The sequence below is a fragment of the Leptopilina heterotoma genome, unplaced genomic scaffold, assembly GCF_015476425.1.
Source record: "Leptopilina heterotoma isolate Lh14 unplaced genomic scaffold, ASM1547642v1 Lhet_156, whole genome shotgun sequence".
NCBI classification, from domain to species: domain Eukaryota; kingdom Metazoa; phylum Arthropoda; class Insecta; order Hymenoptera; family Figitidae; genus Leptopilina; species Leptopilina heterotoma.
The window spans coordinates 185,074-208,074 of NW_025110870.1; the positions used below are offsets into that span (position 1 = coordinate 185,074).

General features: G+C 26.6%; 1 protein-coding gene across 2 annotated transcripts in view; it reads left to right on the plus strand.

Moving 5' to 3' along the window:
• The window catches only part of LOC122498634 (transcription factor AP-2-epsilon), a 376,673-nt gene that overhangs the window by 133,361 nt on the left and 220,311 nt on the right, over positions 1-23,001 (plus strand). The window contains exon 1 of one of the 2 annotated variants that reach the window (XM_043606459.1): positions 18,304-18,893. The exons of the other annotated variant lie outside the window; for it this stretch is intronic. Within the exon in view, the coding sequence (XP_043462394.1) occupies positions 18,849-18,893 (45 nt within the window). The 5' untranslated portion in view covers positions 18,304-18,848. Of the gene's footprint in view, positions 1-18,303; positions 18,894-23,001 lie in introns of those variants that run through there. 2 annotated transcript variants of the gene reach the window in all.

The window sequence follows — 23,001 nt, forward strand, 5'->3', positions numbered from 1 at the left end:
TGTGTTTCAATACGAATACCTGTACTAAAATTGGAGAAACTAAAAAAAAACTAAAAATTTCATGTTTTTTTTTAAAAACATATGTAATTTATTTATTTATAAATTTATAAATTTTTTTGGAACGCCAATTGAAAGAGTGGTTTTTGGCCAATAAAGAAATTACTATTGCGGAATTTTTTCTGTTGAGTTTTTATGTTAAAATATAGTGTCAAACTTTGGTCCAAAAAATTGTACATTTGGGCGTTAATGGATTAAATTTTGTCAAATGATTGTATTTTATTAATTCTTAAAAATAATGAATTTATTGAAGAATTTTAGTTAAAAAGATTTAAAAAAACAGAATTCTTGAGAAGTTACAAATGAATGCATAAATTCACTTATTTTTAAAACTATTAAAATTTTCCGCAAAAATTGAATTATGTTCAAAATTTTTTTTATAATTCTCGTCAAAGATTTTATTATCTTTATAAATAACAAAATTCTTGTTACCAATTTAATTATTTTAAAAAATTTCCATCACTTAAATTATTTTCAATATCAACTATTTAAATAAAATTTTCCAAATTCTACGCAAAAATTTAACTATTTACATAAATATTATAATTTCACAGGAATTCAATTATTTATAAATTTCTTCGCAATAATTCAATTATTTTCATAAATAATGAAATTTTTTACAGAAATTCAAATTATTTTCATATAGAATAAAATTCTTCTTATAGGAATTCAATTATTTTCATACTTTCCAAATTTTAAAAAGCGATAAGTATGTACCAAAAATTTCAAATAGCGTATATTCGCTGTGAATTAGTAAAATTTCACTAAAATATCAGTTAAAATTCTAGACGACAATTTGAATATTAAATTCATTACAGCATCAAATTTTAGAAATAATTGAATTTTGAAAAGATTTAAAATTAGAATCTTTGAAAATCTGAATTTTTCATACTTTCAATTAAAAATTTTGTAGAATTATATATTTTTTCAAAAAGTTTAATTGAATTTTTTGTTTAAATTATTTGAAAATTTTATTTTCTAATTTTAATTGAAGAATTTCCTAATAATCGACATTTAGTAAAATTGTATTCTAAACAAATTGACTTGAAAATTCTCAAATAATTTTTTCAATAATTATTAAAAATTCTTGATTTAAAAAAGAAGTTTAGTTAAGAATTCCAAAAAATTATAATTGAATTGAAATTATGAAAATAATTTTGAAGAAGTTACAGTAACAATGTGATCTTAATATTATAAAATAATGATTTAATAACTCGGTCATCTTTTAGTATATGATAAAACATTATTAAATTGTTATCCTTCATGTTTTGTAATAATATTCCTATAAGTTATTGAATTTAAAAAGGACCGAATTTATAATTTTTAAAAATCTTAATTCCTTTGGAAAAATTATATTGATTTAATATTAATTTTAAATAAAACTATTGATTTTTTCGAATAATTTTATAATTAAAGACATTCGTAAATAAATGCAATAGCACATTTTTTGAGTATCTCATCATTTTGAGAGTGAATCAGAATGTTCTTTTTAAGGTCAGAAAGAAAATCGAAATTCTGTCCGAAAACCAAAGGAAAAACAAAAATAAAATAAATTTTTGCGTCAACCCTGAAGTAAGTCCTATTCACCATGAAGTGGGTCACATATATAATTCATCTGAAACATTATCTTTCTGAGCAAGGAACAATGTACAAATTACGTTTTCTGTAAAATACCACAGATTGTTTTAAAACTATATAATACGAAATATAAAATTTGAATATACTGATAATTGCAACTCTCTTCTTCCCCACGACGCGACATTCAGATTATACTTCTAGACTTTTTGATTCGAAATTCGTCATAGCATTTTTTCGCAGTAATGCCCGATACGAAATATTAGAGGAAGATGAGAGACAGTACAGGACCGGGAGGAGGAGGGGTCACATCTGCATTTTCGTCTCTCGATGGCGAAGGGCAACTAAAATTTATAACGTTGGTAATCGTAGCAGGGCGTACACGCACCTGGGTACTAGGGTACTGGCACGTTATTATGATTAGCTACTTTCGTCTGGACGAGTGCTGGAGATTCCGATGGGATACGCGATACGCGATGCACACCTCGGATTACAGTTGAGATCATCTTCGTATGGCTGCCTCGGGCCGTCGTCAGGTACCTACCCTACCTACCCACCTCCTACCAAGGCATACTTCATTTATTATGACTGTGATCATCGATTATGCACCGACATATTCCTCTCTTCTCCCCCTCCCACCTCCACATTTTGAGCGTCGCTTCTTTTTTAGTCCCTTTTCTTCCTTTTCTCTTTTTTCTCCCTTTTCTCCGATCTTGGGCCACTTCTCTTACTAATAGTATATACTCGCGTTATATCCTCTGCCAAAGTTTCAAAGCAAGGTGGATTACACTTTGGGAGAGAAGCATATGAAGAATGCTGCCGGGTCTGATGAGGGTTTCTGGAAAGATCCGTTGCAAATTTTCAAAAGAATTCGTCCTTTCTCTTTCTCTCATCGCTCCTTCCTTTTTTTCGGGCCGTGCACTCCTTTTGGAATGCTTTCAGGACGTTTTGCATACTGGCCGTGTGCGTAGAGAGCGGACGAGTTAACGATCTAGATTTTTGTCGATGACCACTCGCGAATTATAAGTTTTGCGTGGTTTATGCTGCCCATAAGTATCGCGATTAAACTGATCTTTGATACTGATAGTGTCTTGCAAAATTTTCGAACCCTATTTTTAAAATTCTACAAGAATTTTACAAAGGATATACTTCGACTACTTAAAACAAAGCTTTAATGTAATTTGGTAATTCAAAATACTAAATCCTATTTTGTTTATTTATGAAAGATAACGGGAAATGCCCTTTCGTACAAAGAGGACCCCTAATTCTAATAAGAATAATAAATGTATTTGACAATTCTGTTGTGAACCTTGTGGCACTATCGTCAAAAGAATTTACTTCATTAGAGATGACAATCAAAAGGAATATTATGTATTCTCGCAGCAAATCTAAGAAATTCGTTTTGAACACGTTCAATTCTAATTATGTGGAAGACACAAAACGGAGACCAGACTATACATGCATACTCATAATTATTGATCTGACAAGCATCAAGTACAATATTCTATTTGTTGCAAGACCACGAATTACTAAAGCACATTTCATTATAAACCCCAAAGATTTTGAAGTTCTTGAGACAATTTCAGTAACTTGATCATTGAAACATTACTGGTAAATAATACACCTAAATCACGTATCCTAGTTACTCTCTCCAAGTTCTGACCATCAATAGTGTAATTATATACATTAACTCTACCTTTAGAAAACGAAACATAACTTTTCTTTACATTGATACTTAAATTATTTTTAACACACCATTTTTGTAGTCCCTTCAGATCCTTTTGCAGATTTGCAATGTCATTTTCTGCTGCGAATGGATTAATTAATTTGTAACACTTAAGGTCATCAGTAATAGAGTAAGAAATATTAGGAGTGCCTGAAGATAGGTTTTACATCATTCATAAATATAATGAACACAATAATGAACATTAAAAGACCCCCTGAGATACCCCGGAAGTTTTTAAAAATGGTTCACTATATTCACCATCAACTTTTACCACTTATGTTACTTGTCAGACAGATAAATCTTAAAAAAACAACAATGTTGTACATGTTGTACATGTTAAAAATGATTATAGTTTTACATTTTAAATTAAACAAAAAATGTAATTCCTTAAAAGTTAATAATAATTTATTACTTTTTGTATTTTATATATTTTTTGTTGGAATCCTTTTTATTTATGATGTTGATATAATCGGCCCTTGTCAGCTTTACATCGTCCATTTAACAATCTTCTTGTCCATTCAAAACAATAAACAAAATAGATTAATATTGCATAGAAATATTGTCAATATTTTTGCAAATGCTACATTTGACTTGAAGTAATAAAGCATGGCAACATTGTAATATCGATGCTCGGAAATATTAAAGTAACATTGTCATTCAATACAGCGGTAATTTTTATTGTGATAATCTGGAGACAGCGTTGAAATAATTTACAATATTTGTTCTAAGTACAAAATATTTAATACTATGCGAAAATGCTAGGTATAATATCGTTTCATTATTGCCTCAGTAATATAACATTTGATTTAAATAATTTTTTTAATGTAGGGTTAACAATGGATATTGGATTTTTACGCCTAATACCCGTGATATTTGAAGTTATTTAATATATTATTACACAAAATAAATATCACTTACCTCCAAACATTACAATCCTTGCCAATTAACCTTTTGATTTCTGTTCATTAGAGTCCACCTACTCCTTGATAGTTTTCATCTTACTTGTCACCCACCACACAAGCACAAATTTTTTTTTTATATTTTTATTACATAAATTTTGTTTAAATCAAATTTTATTCGACACTTTCAAAAAATGAGTGCAAACTTTGTCGTATAGTTGACGAAAAACTATAACTGCAATATGAGTTTTAGGCTACGTGATGGTTGTGTTTTTACTATAGTAAATTTTTGGGTGGGAAATTTGGAAATCCGAAAACTATATTTTGTGTATATTTATCCATATAAACCTCTTCATATCCACTAAGCTAAACATCTTTAAAGACTTACTTTAGGATTGCTAGCAATTTTTGGTCACATTTTTATGATTGCCTACATTTTTATTATCTGTTTCCGAAAACGAAAAAGGAAATTTTTGGGACAAAGGAGATTTCTTTCTTTGAGGGTTGGAAATATACAATCGAAGGTTGATTAAACGTTAAACTAATGCCATAAGGATCAAACAATCGTTAAAAGGTTTGAATCAGTTTTAAACTAGGTTTTTATGGGCCAATGTATAAGTTGAAAATTTCATCTCCGAAGGATACTATGATCTATACCTTACCCGAGTCGAAATTTAAAGTAGATTTAAGACCTAATAAGGAGTATTTAGTTTTGCTTTACTACTATTACAACCTATAAATTCGACTTAAAGTCTTTTAAGTTGTTCTTAGATCGATTTTAGTGATCTTAGGTACTATGACAAAATTCTTTAAAAATCTGTAGGTTCGCCTTAGTACTTATTACATAGATTTTAATACTCTTAGACACCATGACTCCAAATTACAGTTGCTATAGTCCTAGTTAGGGCCTGCCAAGACCGATCTATTTAATGCCACATATACCAAAAATTGAAAGAAGTTCCCATTAACACCTGATAAGACCTTCTTGTTCAACTTTGAAATATTTGTTTGCTTCATGTCGAACTTAGAAATATTTTCTATTTTTTTTTTATATTTTTAAAGTAGATGGCCAACAGTTCAAATAATTTTAAGAACAAATTTTGTAATACATTAATTTTTTATTTATTAATTTAATTTTATTAATCTAATGTGTCCACTCTCTAAATCTGCATTAGTAGAAAGTTACTAATGAAATGACGAAAAGTCTTCCACCAAATGATTTAGTAATAATTGTACTAACAAATTGTGAAATTTTACTAATTATTAGTAGATTTTACTAATTGCTTAGTAGAATTCTACTAACAATTAGTAGAACTGTTTTATTATTAATCGATAAAACAATTTCACTAATTCATTTAGTGAAAAAGTGACTTTCAATTAGTGGAATTCTACTAAAACATTAGTAAAATGTTACTAAAAATTAGTAATATTTTACTAATTGAAAAGGGGAAAAGTCTTCCATGAAAACTACTAAAAATTACTAAAATTTTACTATTTCTTAGTAGAATTCTACTAATTAAGATTTAGAGAGCAAGAACATATTTAGTTTTATGAATTAAAATGTGATATATTGTATCATTTAATGACTAAAATTTAATATTAAAAAAAAATTTAGCTTTGACATTAAATTAATGAAAGAATAAATTTCATGTATAAAAAATTCTTTGTTAGTAATATAATAATATTTTATTATTATATTTTGAATGTTTAGATAAAAATTAAGATGTTTACAGTAGATTATAAAAAATTAGATTTTAATGTTTATAATAATATTTAAAATTAATATAATAATATTAATATTATATTATGTTTATTTTAATATAATATATTAAAATTATAATATAATAAGTATTATATAGTAATAATATTAAATATTTATAATATTGCGATTTTTATATATATTTAAAATATAAATATATAGTAAAACTATATTCTTAGAAAAATTATTTTATGTATAGTAAAATATTTTCATTCCTAAGCAAGAACCTTAGAAATATTTTCTCGTTCTGAATTTGACACATCTGGTTTCACTTAGGATGACCAGCCATGAAGGTTTCTCGTCTATTCTATGCGTTTTTCTGTACAAGTTTTTTCATATATATTTATCACCAAAAAAATTTCCAAACATTCCTATGAGACATATTTAGGAATTTCTTCGATTTTCAGAGATATTTTCAAAGAAATGCCTTGAAGCGTCAGTTGCTTTCTAGCATTTGAGAGACAAGTACTTAAACCGCGCTCGGCAGGACAATAATATTTAATATTTTAATAAATAAACAATTATTTATCTATTTTCATTATAAATATTCTTTGTGTTTATTGTTGTGCTAAAAAATAGTGTTTTTGTTTTATTTAAAAAGAAAAAATTATTCTTTCTATCCTGTGTTCTTTAAGTGAAATGTTATAAAGTGCAGTTTGTATATATTTAAAAAAACTGGATATATAGTAAAAACTTTAAGTGTAATTATTAGTTCAATGTTAATAATTATATATATGTGTGTGTGTAAATATATGTATAACAAAATAAATATATATTTTTGTTCCGAGTTTAATGTTATTATATTATAAATGAATCATTTGTTCATGTAATTTTGTGTTTATTTTTGTAAAATGTTATTAAATATAGCTAAAATACAAGAAAAAAGAAAAAATTGTTTTATTAAAACAACTATATACAGTTAATTCATCATTATGTGGAATTATAAATATATAAGAAAATCAGGTAATGTTACCAGCAATCTATATTAACCATATCATATAGTTAAAGAAAAGGAATTGTTTATATTAAATTAATAATCCTATATTTTGTTGTTATGATTACTTTTTTGGTGTTCTGACAGTTAGCTTGGTTATACAATTAATATTCCAAAAAATGTTGTGTTTATAAAACATTCTAATTGTCAAGAAAACAAAAAATTTAATAAAACAAATAGGATTGCTTTGTTCAATATTAACAGTACTTTTTTCCTTGTTTGCGCATGCGCGAATTCTAAATTTTGTAGTCAGTAGTAGTTAGTATGCTCTAAAGAGGTCTTAAATTAAGACCTCCTTAACGCCTAATAGACAGCGAAAACGGTCTTATGTAGACTCTATGAGATCTTAAATCGATTCTATCACAATGTAAGTAAAACCTCTTCAGGTTCTTATAGGTTCTCCATGAAGCAGGTCTTAACGGACTCTGAGTCGACTCTAAATTTCGACTCGGGAGGTTCTTATAGGTTCTCCATGAAGCAGGTCTTAACGGACTCTGAGTCGACTCTAAATTTCGACTCGGGTATCTAATGTCTTTGACACATCAGCATAAATAGTGTTAATTTGAAGACCCTTTTCAATATTATTAGTTCAAAAAGTGGTGAAAATACCAAGGTTAGTAAGTTGTGGATCCTTTTACAGTTTTGTTAATGTTGATAATATATATGATCTTGGAAAGGTAAGATTTGAATGAAATTCAAAAGTGTGTCGTTAAAAAAGCGACGTTTCGTTGGCTAGGGTTTGACAACCTTATCAGGATAGAAATTTATTAAATAGATAAATTCAAATATTTTTGCATTTTGCCAGTCAAAATCGTGATTAAAATTTAAACCACAGAATTACCGTTCACTTTTTTATGTTCGTTGATGCGAATTTATAATTGATTGCATTGTCTCACCTATATATATGTTGCTGGGCAGTCTTTACAATCAAATTTCTATACGACATTCGTTCTATCCCATTTTTTAGTTATATTTTTTCCTAATTTTACAATTGAACTAGTTTTTGTTTACAATGGAAATAGAAGTACAATTAAACTCCCTAAGAACATTTGCCAACTTAAAGAAATATTTTTCGTTAAAAGGTAAAGAAACTTCCGGGATTTGACTATAAATATTGACTCTATTTTCATTTTTATTATTCTCGTTAGAAAATTTTAACTTGCTTATTCTAATGGTAATATGTTTTTCAATAAAATCTAAAGGATAATTATTGTTTTTTAGAATTGTTTTAACTTTCTTCAAGTTGTCAAACTGGAATCTTTTTATTGGACAATGAAATGGCTCTATCAACTAGATTGTACACAATATTATTTTTTTGTTGAGTTGGATGATCTGAAAAATAATTAATAAGTCTGTCGGAAGAATTTGGTTACGGTTATTGATACCAATCATTGATTACATGGTCATTTTCTCTAATAAGTGTTAAGTTAAGAAAATTAATGGAATTGTTTTTTTATATTTCTATAGTAAACTGTAATTTTTGATTCTATAAATTGAACGTGGCAATGAGAAGAGTGACATGTTCTTTTCTTACAGCTAACATTGTGTCATCTACATATCTATAATAGAACAGAGGGAGACAATTATGTTTTTCTTTCAATATTTCAAGACAAACAGTTTCAAGATCATCCATAACAACATCGGAAATCGGAAACAAAGGTTGAAATTGGTGAACCCATAGGGGTTTCATAAATCTGCCTATTAAACTTTCCATCGAGAGAAAAATACGTGTTACTAAATACAAACTTAGTGCATTTCTGAAATTAGATGTTCATGAGGTGTTGAAACGAGGAACAACAAAATTAAGTCCCTGTGTTTTTCAGTGAGTAATTAATCGAATAGAATACTTATTCCATTAATGAAATTAGTTCTTAATCGAATACTGATTCCAAACACTTGATCCGATACTTTGTCCCATAAGGGTATGTTTGTTGAAAATTACAAAACTTTTTGAGAATTTGATTTATATCTGGGAATCTTAAGGATTCCCTAAAGGACGGGGAGGTTTTCTAGCTCCCGGTGATTGGAAGTCAACCCCCGAGGCAGAGAGGAAGCAGGACACGAGCGCATGCGCCGCAGCCGCGATACCCTATGCTTTAGGGTTAGCTGCGGTCCTCCTTGCGGCCAAACAGCCTAGGATGACACGCCCCGGGCTACCAGATCAATAAGATAGCTTACACCATACCTATCTACCTACCTGTTTTACTGCCTGCCTACCTTTTTGGTTACGCCCTGAAACACATTCAAAATCAAAATATTCTCATCTCCCTAGAAGACAAAAAAAATAGGCGTAGCTACCGTTTCACTCCTCTTAATATTAGTCCATCTGTTGGTTATGCTTCCGTTCTGAGCCACCAGTGATTGTTAATCATTATTTACATTTTTTAATTCTTACAAATCGAATGTAAAAAATAAAACGCAATTATCATGATTACAAGTATCTTTACGTTTCTTATGTACCCACAATGTATATAATGTGTACGTAAAAACTTAATATTCCTGGAATTTAAAGATACTTGATAATACCTTTCCCCCCGTTCTTTAATGGCTCAAAAAACATACAAACAAATGGAGCACAGAGATGTGTATCGACTTTATGTTAAGGTTTCATACAAATTGTGGATTCGATGATAATGCCATAAACGTGAGAGTTCTAAACTGTATATATATAAAATTACATTTCATCGAAAGAGAATTATAGTTTCCACGAAGGGACTTTATTTTCTTCACTCTGTTGAAGACGAAATTTTTAACCAGCAAGATATTCAGTAATGCTGAACCATGAGATCTTCTTGAATATACACCCAACTCGAGTTTTCTGTGTATATCAATAAAAATAATGAGCGGCAGAAAGTGAAGTCTATTGTTCATTAATGCCAACAACTATCTGTTTATTTATAACACAAACATGTAAAGTCCACATGAAAATGTTCCCTATAGAGTGATCCCGGGGAATTACCAGGAGACGCTCCCGTTAAATTCCCGGGAAATTGATGAAACAATTTTTAATTTAATTTAAAAAAAAATAATTACTAAAAAATTAATTACTTTCAATATACAAGAAAAATATTACTGGACTGAGAAAAAATTATACTTAATTAATTATTATTATTTCATAGACGACTTTACCCCATAGGGCTAGAACCAGTAAATTATTTAAAAATACGGACTTTACGGACCAATTATTATTAGTGACAAAAATTTAACCATAGTCCGAGTCAAATTAGAGAACATTTTACTTAAAAATATAAATTCAATTTTTCCTAATTCAATAAAACATGAAGATATCGATAAGTCCGAGTCTTCGACTCGGAGTAATCGATTTCTTCATGTTTTATATAATAATTGAAGATGACCGAGTGGTAAAATCAATATCAATTCAATTATTATTTTCAAGAATTTTTAACAAAAATTCTTCTTTAAATCGAATTATTTTCAATAATTTTCGAAAAAGTTCTTTGACAATTTTCAAATCCTTCCATTTGCTTACAATATTTAATTATACGAAATTTTAATTATTTGTAAATTCTTCAATAAAATATATATTAGAAAATAAAAACTTCAAATAATATAAAAAAATCCAATTTGTTTCAAAAAAATTAATTTCAAAATTCAATTACATATTTCTAAAAATTCACGCTACATTGTTTTTAATATTTAATTATTATCTAAAATTTTAACTAAAATTCATTTTTAAATCAATTTTTATTAAAAAATTCTATTAGAATTCAATTATTTAAATTACACAAATAATATGCAAATAAATAATTTATTGAATAATTGAATTAAATTCCCATAAAGAATTTTGTCAACAAATTTTTTAATAATTGAATTCTTTTGACGAATTTTAATAACATTTTTAAGAATAATTACATTTTTCGAGAAATTCAATTAAAATTAAATTAAAAATAATTGAAATTCTGCGATGAGTTTTATTATTTGTGAAAATAATTGAATCCCTAAGAAGAATTTTATTGTTTTTTAATATATAATTTTTGTGAAAAATATTAATAAATTAAAATTTTGACGATAATTTAAAAAAAATGTCTAAAGTAATTGAATTTTGGTGAAGAGTTTTATGATTTACAAAGATAATTGAAATTTTGACGAAAATTTTATTACAATTTTTTAAAGTAATTGAATTTTTGAGAAGAGTTTTATGATTTATAAAAATAATTGAAATTTAACGAGAATTTTATAAAAAATTTTAAAAATAAATAAATTTTGAAGGAAAGTATAATGATTTATAAAAATAATTGAAATTGCCAAGATAATTTTAAAAAAAAATATTTTTAAAGTAATTGAATTTTGGAGAAGAGTTTTATGATTTATAAAGATAATTGAAATTTTCACGAGTATTTTATTAAATTTTTTGAAAATAATTCAAATTATGACAAGAATTTTATACAAATTTTTGAAAATAATTGAATTTTGGAGGAGAATTTTATGATTGATAAAAATAATTGAAATTTTGACGAGAATTTTATTAAAATTTTTGAAAATAATTGAAATTGTGACAAGGATTTTATATAAATTTTTGAAAATAATTGAATTTTGGAGGGGAATTTTATGATTGATATAGAAAATATTTTGGAAAAGTTTATTAAAATAGTAGATATTAAAAATTTATTAAAATGAGGAAAATTATTGAAAATAATTGAAATTTTGACAAGAATTTTATACAAATTTTTGAAAATAATTGAATTTTGGAGGAGAATTTTATGATTGATATAGATCATTGAAATTTAACGAGAATTTGTATAAAAAATTTTTAAAATAATTGAATTTTCGAGGAGAATTTTATGATTGATAAAAATAATTGAAATTTAACGAGCATTTTATAAAAAAATTTGAAAATAATTGAATTTTGGAGGAGAATTTTATGACTTATAAAGACAGTTAAAATTTTGACAAAAATTTTATTAAAATTTTTGAAAATAATTAAAATTTTGTCAAGGATTTTATAAAAATGTTTGATAACAATTGAATTTTGGAGGAGAGTTTTATGATTTATAAAGATAAATTAAATTTTGACGGCAATTTTATTAAAATTTTTGAAAATAATTGAAATTTTTGACAAGGATTTTAAAAAAATTTTGAAAACATGTAATTTTGGAGGAGAGTTTTATGATTTATGAAAATAATTGAAATTGTGACAATAATTTTAAAATAATGTTTAAAGTAATTGAATTTTGGAGAATAGTTTTATGATTTATAAAGATAATTGAAATTTGGACGAGAATTTAAAAAAATTGTTGAAAATAATTGAATTTCTGCGAAAAATTGCATTATTTTTGAAAATTATTGAGTTTCTGCATTTGTAATTTTTCTAAAATTCTCTAAATTATATCGTACAATTTACGAACTTTCCGTCTTTTCTCAATGAAATTACGGACTTTACGGACCTTTTTTTTTAAAGAAAACTGACTTTTACGGACTTCAAGCAGATTTACGGACCTTTACGGGATTTACGAACCAAGTTCGAGCCCTGTTTTACCCCTTTTCAAATGGTAGAATATTACTAATTGTTAGTCACATTTTACTATTTTTTTAATAGAATTTCCCTAATTGCTATTTTCTAATTTACTAAATCTGAATTAGTGAAAATGCTTTAGTAACTTTTAACAACATATTTCTACCAATTGTTAGTATAGAATGCTGTACTAATTAGTAAAATTCAATCAACAATTTGTGAAATTTCACTAATATTGAGTAAAATTATTACTTCAATTTCTGATATACTTTAGAGCTGAATTTGAAAATTTATGGAAAGGTTTCTTTAATCAACAAATATCCATCATAGGAAGCTTCCACAGGAAGGGAAGCACCCTTAATGCTTCATTTCAAGATTCAAGTGGAACCTTTCTTTGAGAGTTGAGACGAAGATGGAATGTTAGAAGCTTTTCCTAAGTTCCCTGCGAAAGCTTCGGGATATTCAACTAAAAAAATTTAAAGTAGGTACGCTTCTCGGAAGATCTTTGTTTCGCGTGGGAACTAATACTTGGGAAGATTCTGAGTAAAACCCTAGAGAAAAGAAAAAACTAATAAAGAAATTCGAAAAAGGATAAAAAATAATATCTGCGTTGACAAATTGAACTTATCATCAAATGACGGATTGAAGGCAACAATAAATTATAATGTCATAGTTACAGCGTCAAATCTGTAATAATGAGAATTACATAATGTAGATAGTATATACTCATCGTTTATTATACAACAAAAAGATTTTACAAAAGACTAATAAATTAGAATACTTTTTTGAAAGCACGTGCGAACAATATTTCTCAAATACGAGTTTATATATATTTTTCGATTTTGAGAAAAGAATCAAAGAGAGAAAGGGAGTTCAGTTCGCCTGCAGTTGTCAGGTTCAGTGGCGACCTGCTCGTTAAAAGAATCCCCCTTAAAGTTTCGCTAAGGTCAATCGCAAATTTTCTTGTAAGCTCGCGTGTACGCCCTAGGCCATCACGATCTGAACTAAACTGCTGCGTTCGGATAACCAATTCAAAAATTCTTCGTAAAAGCAATTTCATCGACAAAATTCTTTTCGCGCCTTTGCACGGGCCACCTTATTCGCTTTCACATCACTGGCTATTTCTCATAGTTCGCATTGTTTTCATTTTCATTCTTGTGTGTGAATTTACCCCCATTTTTGATGATCCAAATGATATAATATCTCTTTAGTATCGATTGATGTATAGTACAGAACTAGTTCTGTACTAATAGTGTTCTTGAAATTATTTATATCTTTTGTGAAAAATTGCAACAAGCAAAGGGGTTGAACTATTCAAGAAATGCATCTACTTCTAACTTGAGTTCATCTGTTTACAATTTTGATTTACTTCCACAAAAAAATACAACTGGAGTACTTTGAATTAGAATATTTGAATTCTAGGATTGTTATTTTGGTTTCCAAATTAAACTTTGGTCGAACTAATGTCCCAAACAATACTTACAAACAATACCAAACAATACCCTTTGATTCCTCCTTCTCTTACATTTTATTTCTTCGATTTGCTTTGTTTTATACAGTCACCAACAATTTTTACTCAAACTTATACTCAACAAATTGCAGGGATCCTCCTCCCTAACTTTTGCAAAAGCTCTTCAATCTTTCTTTGTTAATTACACTGAAAAACATAGGGAGATACTTTTATTGTTTCTCGTTTTAACACCTCTAAATAAATGAATACCTAATTTTAGTTATAAGATAAACTATTAATTATGGGAAAAATCTGCCAAAGTATATGGGTAACAACTAGACTCAATTTTTCCAAAATATTTTATTTTTCTTTTCAATTTTATACAATTTCCAAACAAGGGAAATATAAGACTCTGGCAAAGAATATAGGCAAAGACTGAAATCAATTTTTGATAAATCTTTTACATTTCTATTCAAGTTTATAAATTTTCAGAAACATATAGAAAGAGTTTGGCAATAAAGTATGGGCCACGGCTAAAATTAATTTTTGAGAATTTTCGTAATTATTCGTACAAATTTTATACATTTTCCAAACTAGGGAAATACTTTGGCAAAGAATGCGGGCATTATCCAATCAATTTTTGTTAAATTTTTTACATTTCTATTCAAGTTTATTAATTTTCCGAAACATAGACAGACTTCGCATTCGATAATTAATTTTAAAAAAGTAGCAAAAAGTACTAGCTTTCAAACTAAAAAAAGTAGTATAAATAATGTAGCTATTGAAAAATTAAACTTGATGACCAAAAAACTCGTTTTAGACACTTCACAAAACAGAAAAAAATTACATTCCATATATTTTATTTTCCTGACTTTTTTCTAATTTCTATCAAGAATATTTACATCTTTATTATCCTGCTAATAAATTGAATTTAATTCTTGCGAAGAATTTTAGAAATCTTTTAAATAATATTGATTACTTTCGAATAATTTTATGCAAATTCTAATTTAAGTAGGTAATTGAATTCCTGAGAAATTTTTATTATTCATAAAAATAATTCAATTCTTACGAATATTTTTACAAATTTTTTTTAAATATAGAATTATTGCCAAGAATTTTATAAAAAAGTTTAAAAAAATTGATATTCGTGTAGAATTTTGTCAAAATTGTTTTTAAATAATTGAATTCATTTGGGAAATTTTATTAAAATAATAATTGAATTAAGAAAAATTTTTGAGAATAATTGAAATTTTGCAATGAATTTTATTGAAATTTTTGAAAATAATTGAATTTTTATATACTTTTGAAATTAATTGAATTCTTAAGAATAAGAATATTATTATTTATGAAAATAATTAACTTCGTCGGAATAATTGAAATAATTGATCTACATCTATTTTAAATAATTGATTTCCTGTGAAATTTTTATTTTTTTGGTTAATAATTGAATGTTTGTGTAGAATTTTATCAAACTTTTTGTTTAATATAATGAATTATTTTAAGAAATTTTATTAAAATAGTAGAATATTGAAAATAATTGAATATTAAGAAAAATTTTTTTAAATAATTGAATTTTATTTTGAAAATAATTGAATTTTCAAGAAGAAATTTATTCCTTCTAAAAATAATTCAATTTTGCAATAAGAATTTTATTAAAATGACTAAAAATAATTGGATTTTCTGGAATAATTTTGTTATTTATCAACATAATTGAATTCTTTTGAAGAATTAATTATTTATGTAAATAAATGAATTATTAGGAAGAATTTTATTAAAATCGAAAAGAATAATTAAATTATTTTTAAAAAATTTAATTAAAATTGTATTTAAAATAATTGATTTCTTTTGGATAATTTTATTAAAAGATTTGGAAATAGTTGATTTCTTCGAGGAATTGAAATTAAATTTTAAAGAATTATTACATTTTCTGAGCAATTCCTATAAAATACATATTTATTGAAAATATAATTGAAATCCTGCGATGAATTTTATTATTTATAAATATAATTAAATGGTTGCTAAGAATTTTATTAAAATTTTCAAAAATAATTGGAAACTTTCTTTGTGAAAATAATTGAATTTTTCGATTAATTAATTTAAAATAGTATTAAAAATTTCTAAGTATTAAAAATAATTGAAATTCTTCGATGAGTATTATTATATATGAAAATAATTGAATTCTTAACAACGAATTTTATTAAAATTTTACAAAATAATTGAATTCCTGAGAAGAATTTTATTATTTATGAAAATAATTGAATTATTGCAAAAAATTTCATTATAACGTTTAAAAAGAATTCAATTTCCTGTGAAAAATTTTGATGTTTTTGAAAATAATTGAATTTTTCATAAGAATTTTATAAACATTGTTTATAATTAATTTTTTCGAAATATAATAAATATTACGAAAATTTTATTTTAAATAATTGAATTGTTGTGGAAAATTTTATTTATAAAAATAATTGAATTTTTCTATTATTAAAAATTTTTTTTAAAGTTTTTTAAATAATTGAATTTCTATAAGAAAAATGTTATTATTAGTGAAAGTAAATGAATTATTATGAAGAATTACATAAAAATTTTGTTAAATAATTGACTTTTTCGAATTTTTTTTAAAAATACTATATAATTGAATTTCTCTGCGAAAATTAATGTTCTATTCAATTTTATTAATTTTCCGAAATATGGGAAGAATTTGTCAAAGTATATGAGCAACGGCCAAAATCAATTTTTCCGAAATTTTTTACTTTTCCACCAAAATTTATGAATTTTTCAAAATATGATTGATTTTATGATACTTTACTAAACTATTCCCATTTTACAAAAATTTATAAATTTTGGTGGAAAAGTAAAAAATTTCGGAAAAATTGATGATAACCCTTTACATGATTTTGCCCATTCTTTTAAGAATGAAAAATATTCTTTAAAATTTTGCAAAAAAATTGTATTAGCTGTTGCCAAAACTTTAACAGATTTCTCCCATACTTATCAAAAGATGAAAACTATTCGTTAAAATTAAAAAATTGAAAATTGGCACGAAAATTGATTTTAGCAGTTTCTTTATACTTCGCCAAACTCTTCCCATACTTTGAGAAAAAACCAAATTTTTTAAAAACGCAAAAACTTTGCAAAAATTCATTCTAGCCTTTGCCCATACTTTGACAGACTCTTCTCTTGCTTCGTAAAATGAAAAAAATTGGTATAAAAAGCAAAACATTTCATAAAAATTGATTTTAGCCGGTTGCCCACACTTTGTCAGACTCTTCTCATGCTTCGTAAAATGAGAAAAATTTGTATAAAAAGTAAAACATTTCATAACAATTGATTCTAGTCGTTGCCCATACTTTGCCTGTTGTTTAAATTAACAGTTTAGTGGTTAATGATTTTTTTATTAGAAATAATAATATTCACTTGATATTTGATAGTCTTCCAGCTGTAGAATTAAATAAATTTTCATTCAAATTAGGACTCTAAAATTAATAAAACTTGTTAGAATATTTCAAACATATTTGTTTCCACTATAACTTTGATGTCCATTCACTTTTATCACATACCACTTAATCATTGACCAAAAATAAGACTGAGAAACTAGAGCAAACAGTCTCTCGGTGTTACTTCTGATACCTTAAGGAAAAATAAATCCGAAAAGGAGTGGCTTATTGTCGACATACGATTAGGAATTTCATTGATTCGTTTCTTGTCTAGTCAGCCAATCGAGAATCCACCCTGGAGGCACCACCCCTCAGGGAAGGGTCGTTCACTTGTATGCGACGGGGTTTCAGTGCAATGGACCCCATTTAAACGCGGAGGGTAGCGTCCGTCAGATGGTCATACCACAAACAGAAAGTAGCCTTGCTTAAACGTGTATATTCACATTTCAAAACTGAATTCTCTCTTCCATCGATAAAACAATTCCTCCTCCGGAATAATTTTACTTTTAATTAATTAATTTTAAAATTAAACCCATTTACCCCATTTTTAAAAATATTAAATCAATCAATCATATCAAAAAATCGTTATTCGAAAGTTTTTCGATTCATTTTTCCTGACCCCATCGAGAGTAGTGTTATCGCTCCAGCAGAATCCAGAGAATGAAATCCTTTATCTTTGAAATAAAATTCAAATAACCCAAAGGTTATCTGACGGTTTATCTAAAGACGGTGGTGATCTGGACCAATAGGGAGGAAGAGTGGGCGTTGCCAGGGCCCCGCGAGTCGAGGCCCCATTGGACACTCCTCGAGTGTTCGCGGCCAATGCGCGAGGTGCTTTCAACTATCAGGGCCTTAAGGCCGCTCCCAGTTCCCCCTCGCGTTCTCCTCGCGTCTTTCTGGTAGCTAAGGCCCCGCGGGCGCAGTAACCCTCGAGTCTTCCTGTACGACGGTTAGAGGAATCCATACACAAAAGACGAGATATCGGAAACAATATCCTGCTTGCAACTTTGAAATATATCTCGGGTCCAAGTCGCAATAATTCCCTGGGGGCCTTGCAACGCATCGACCCTCGATTTTGGGTCAAGTAGATCTTGGATAACCTTTTGAATTTCTTGAAAAAGTGTCTTGCGAAATACAATAAGTGACCTATTATTCCGTCGGTGAATTTTTTTTTGGTGTTTGACTTTTTAACAGCTGTTTGATTGAAGGGTGAAAGTTAACGACAAGAATTCTTTTTCATAGATATATAGTTGAAATTGAAAAAGGAACTACGAACATAGTTTTATTGAGGTGCAATAGTGGAAATAATCAAATAGATATTTTTTTAATACGACCAGTGATACGTGATAAGTGCGCAGACTTTTAAGAAATCGTTTTCAGTGCTCTTGAAAGATGAACCGGCGTTTGTAAAAAATTAAAATCATTTTTTCTTTTGTTTACGCGAGTGGAGGAATTCTTTCAAGATCTCTTACATAATCAGCCAAATGCCGAATCTGGACTACTATAACACTGCGAGGATGCACCAAATGGTAAACTATTTACAAAATGATTTAACAGGATTGCCACAAGTCAGAGAAATCAAGAACAGTAAAATTAGTCAGGAAAAAGTCAGGGATTTTTATTAATAGTACTACACTAAAAAAATTACATTCTAAATTTAAGAAAATATCTATACTTAAATAGGCGCCAAAAATATTATTCTTATTGTAAGAATATTTCCACTAAATTTAAGTGGGGAATATTCTTTGCGCCTATATTTAAATATATTTTTCTTGAATTTAGAATGTATTTAATTAATTATTAAAAATAATGGATTTATTAAAAAATTTTAGTGAAAAACACTAAGGTCCCTGATAAGTTTATAGCGACGAGGCTCAGCATCGAAAACTATTTTTCGAGGGGTTTTTAGTCGAAATTGGTACTAATTTCAATTCTTTTATTCACCTCGTAAATTAAAAATAAGTTCCGTGTACTTTAAAAAAAAAAAACAAATCTAGTTTTATTCTTTTCATTTTTATACGAAAAAAACTTTTTTCGACGCTTAGCGTCGACGCTAACTTCAGGGACCTTACTGTTTTGAACTAAATTTTTTTTAATAAAAACACTAAAAAAAAGTTAAATTTTGGAGAAATTACAAATAATTGCAGAAATTCAATTATGTTAAAAAATTGTTTTAAATTCTCATCAAAAATTCAGTTATATCTTTATAAATAAATAAATTCTTCTTCTAAATTCAAATATTTTCAAAAATTTAAATAAAATTCTTAGCAATATTTCAATTGTTTTCCAAAATTTTCCAAATAAATTCAGATAGTTACTTAAATATTTTGATAAAATTCTACTTAAACATTAAATTATTTTCATAAATAATAAAAATTTCATTGAAATTAAATTTATTATTTACAAATTTTTTGTGAATTTGTTCGCAATAATTTAATTATTTTCATGAATAATATAATTTTTTACAGGGATTTAATTATTTCAAAAATAATAAAATTCTTTTTAGAAATTCAATTATTTTCATAAATAATCAAATTCATCGCAGAATTTCAATTATTTTTGATTTCAAATTTTATTGAATTCCTCGAAAAAAGCAATTATTATTAAAAAGTTTATTAAAATTCGTCGAAAAAATTCTATTTTAAGAAACATTCAATTATTTAATTCAATTATTTAATTTAATTTAATTTTTTTTTTGAAATTATTGAATGTTTTTATTTTCTAACATTTAATTAACCCTTTCGTGGCACCGAGAAACCCAGCGATTTGATTTTGTTGAAACTTATTAATCAGGGTTCTTTGGAGTCGCTGATTATGAATTTGAAGTCAGATTTTCAAAATTTTGAAAATTCAAAATGGCGGATCCAATATGGCGGAAATTTTTTTTAAAATTGCTCAAATTTTCATAAAACTTATTGTTACTCGGGGGTTTTCGGGATCACTGCATGATTACGAATCTGAAGTCAGATATAAAAAATTCAAAATACTGACCCCGAGAAACCGCGAATAACAAGTTTTAAGCGAATTTGAGCAGATTTGAAAAGTCCACCATTTTAAATTTTGAAAACCTAACTTTAGATTCGTAATCAGCGACCCCGAAAACCCCTGATTAAAAAGTTTTAAGCGAATTTAATGAAATTTTGAAAAATTAGATTTCGATATTTTCTTATCAATATTTTACCTATTGTTTATAATAATTACAATCGTACTACGTAATTTATTATTTTTTTTAAATTGTAGCAGCGGCCATTTGGAATAGAAAGAAATTTACCGCAAATTAATTGGTTGACTTTTATAAGAATAACATAAATTTTTCTAAGTGGGACAAAATTGTCCCGGAGGCACGAAAGGATTAATTATGAAGAATTTCCGAATAATTGAAATTTCGTAAAATTGTATTGTAAACAAATGAATTTGAAAATTCTCAAAGAACTTTTTCAAAAATTATTGAAAGTAATTGATTTAAAGAAGAATTTTAGTTGGAAATTCTAGAAAATAATAATTGAATTGAAATTATTACGCGACGCTCTCAAAAGTTGAATTCTATAAGTATAGATATACATGCTTATTGCAGTCAGCGAATCAACTCTAATCTACAATATAGTTTATAGGAATTTTCGCATGGTTGTAAAATAATTCTGAATCTAAAAATTATGAATATTGGAAATTCTTTTAAAAAATTTAAATAATCATCCAAATTGTAGACATACTTATGTTGATGATGATTATTGTAATATATTTCATCACTTGACAGTGTTTTGTAAACGACCCTATATCAGACTCAATTAAAACAATCTATAACCTAATTAGATTACATTGTCGAACAAAAATTCCTTTTTGTCACCAAGAAATCTGAAAAACCTTTCCAAATTGTACATCCGTCACCAGCTACTTCAGTTGTAATAGCATTAGAATTATCAGATAGTAATTATTGTTGATTGGTTATTAATTGTAACGATAATCGGTATCATTAAGTATGATAATTAATATTTAGTACAATAATTAACTTACAAACAACAAAGTCCGACTATCATAATTTTTGATCAGACTAACATTGTCTGAATATAAATTTAGACAATGTTTTTACTACAATAGGTGTATACAATAGGTAAATGGTATTTACAACAATAGTGTCAGTATTTACACTTGTTTAATTATATTAGTTACGTTCAAGTTGAGTGCTTCTTCTTCGCACTGTTGAATCCACATATACCTACTAGATGTAAAATTGCTGATGTTTGGCAAAGCGTAAAGAGCAAAAAAAGGTTCTTTTCAGCTAATTGACTTTCTTTAATGCATAAAATATTATTTAAAAACGATGTAAACAGAACATTTGTTGTTGCTTGAGGGCTTGCATAAGTGAAAATAGACACGTTAGTCTTATGGAATATAAATTCACAATATTGAGTAGTAAATCATTGAGAATTTCTTCGTAGTTGTTCGCATGCAGTAACCGCAGACGCCGTAATGACAGGCTTTAAGCGCAACTCGTAAAATCGTAAAATCGTGGCACAATGGAATCATTCTTGCGCATTCACCCCTAGGTACACGAGCGTTGCGATGCTTTGCAATATGCTTTTCGTCTATATGCGTAAGCATAAACATAATACACTTCTTGCTTTGAGGATTTTGCTTTCCTTCTCCAATTCATGTGAATGATTCTATTTGGCGCGAAATAATTTTGTCAATTAATGTGTAAAGTACACTCTTAATTGGTGTCTTATATGATTGAAGTCAAAAAGGGTATTTTTGCTTCCTGCAAATGTCAGGCTTCACAGTCTGTCCCCTATTTCCATAAAAGTCCCCTTTTTTAATTTTGGCCCCTAAACGTACCCTTTTTTGAAAATTTACCCTATTTTTTTCGTCGCAGAGGAAATCAATGATTTTCAATAATTTTTAAGTAATTCTGCAAAAGAATTCAATTAACTTGATAAACAACAAAATCGCATAAATTCTTCCCATAAAATCAATTATTCTATAAGGAATTTTAATAAAATTCTTTTCCAAAATTCAATTATTTTGATAAATATCAATATTCGTCACAAGAATTCAATTATTGTCAAAAATTAAAATAAAATTCTTTTGCAAAATTTCAATTATTTTCAAAAGTTTTTCGCAATTTAATAATTTTCAATATTTAGTATTTTCATATAATCTATCAAAAGATTTGATTTAAAAAAAAAAGTAATAAAATTCGTTGCAAGAATTCAATTATTTTCATGAAAAAAAAAAATAATTCACGGACCTTTAATTATTTTTAGGAATTTTAATAAAATTCTTTGCAAAATTCAAATATTTTCATAAACAACAATATTCATCACAAGAATTCAATTATTTTCAAAATTAATCAAACTCTTCCAAGAAATTCAATTATTTTTAAAAATTTTAACAAATATCTCATCAAGAATTCAAGTATCTTTAATACAAATAGCAAAATTGTTCGAGAAAAATTCAATTATTTTCAAAATGTTAAATAAAATTCTTTTGCAAAATTTCAATTATTTTCAAAAGTTTTTCGCAATTCTATAATTTTCAATATTTACCATTTTCATAAGATTTATAAAAACATTTAAATTATTAAAAAGAATTTTTGATACTATTCTACGAAAACATTGAATTATTTTCATAAATAATAAA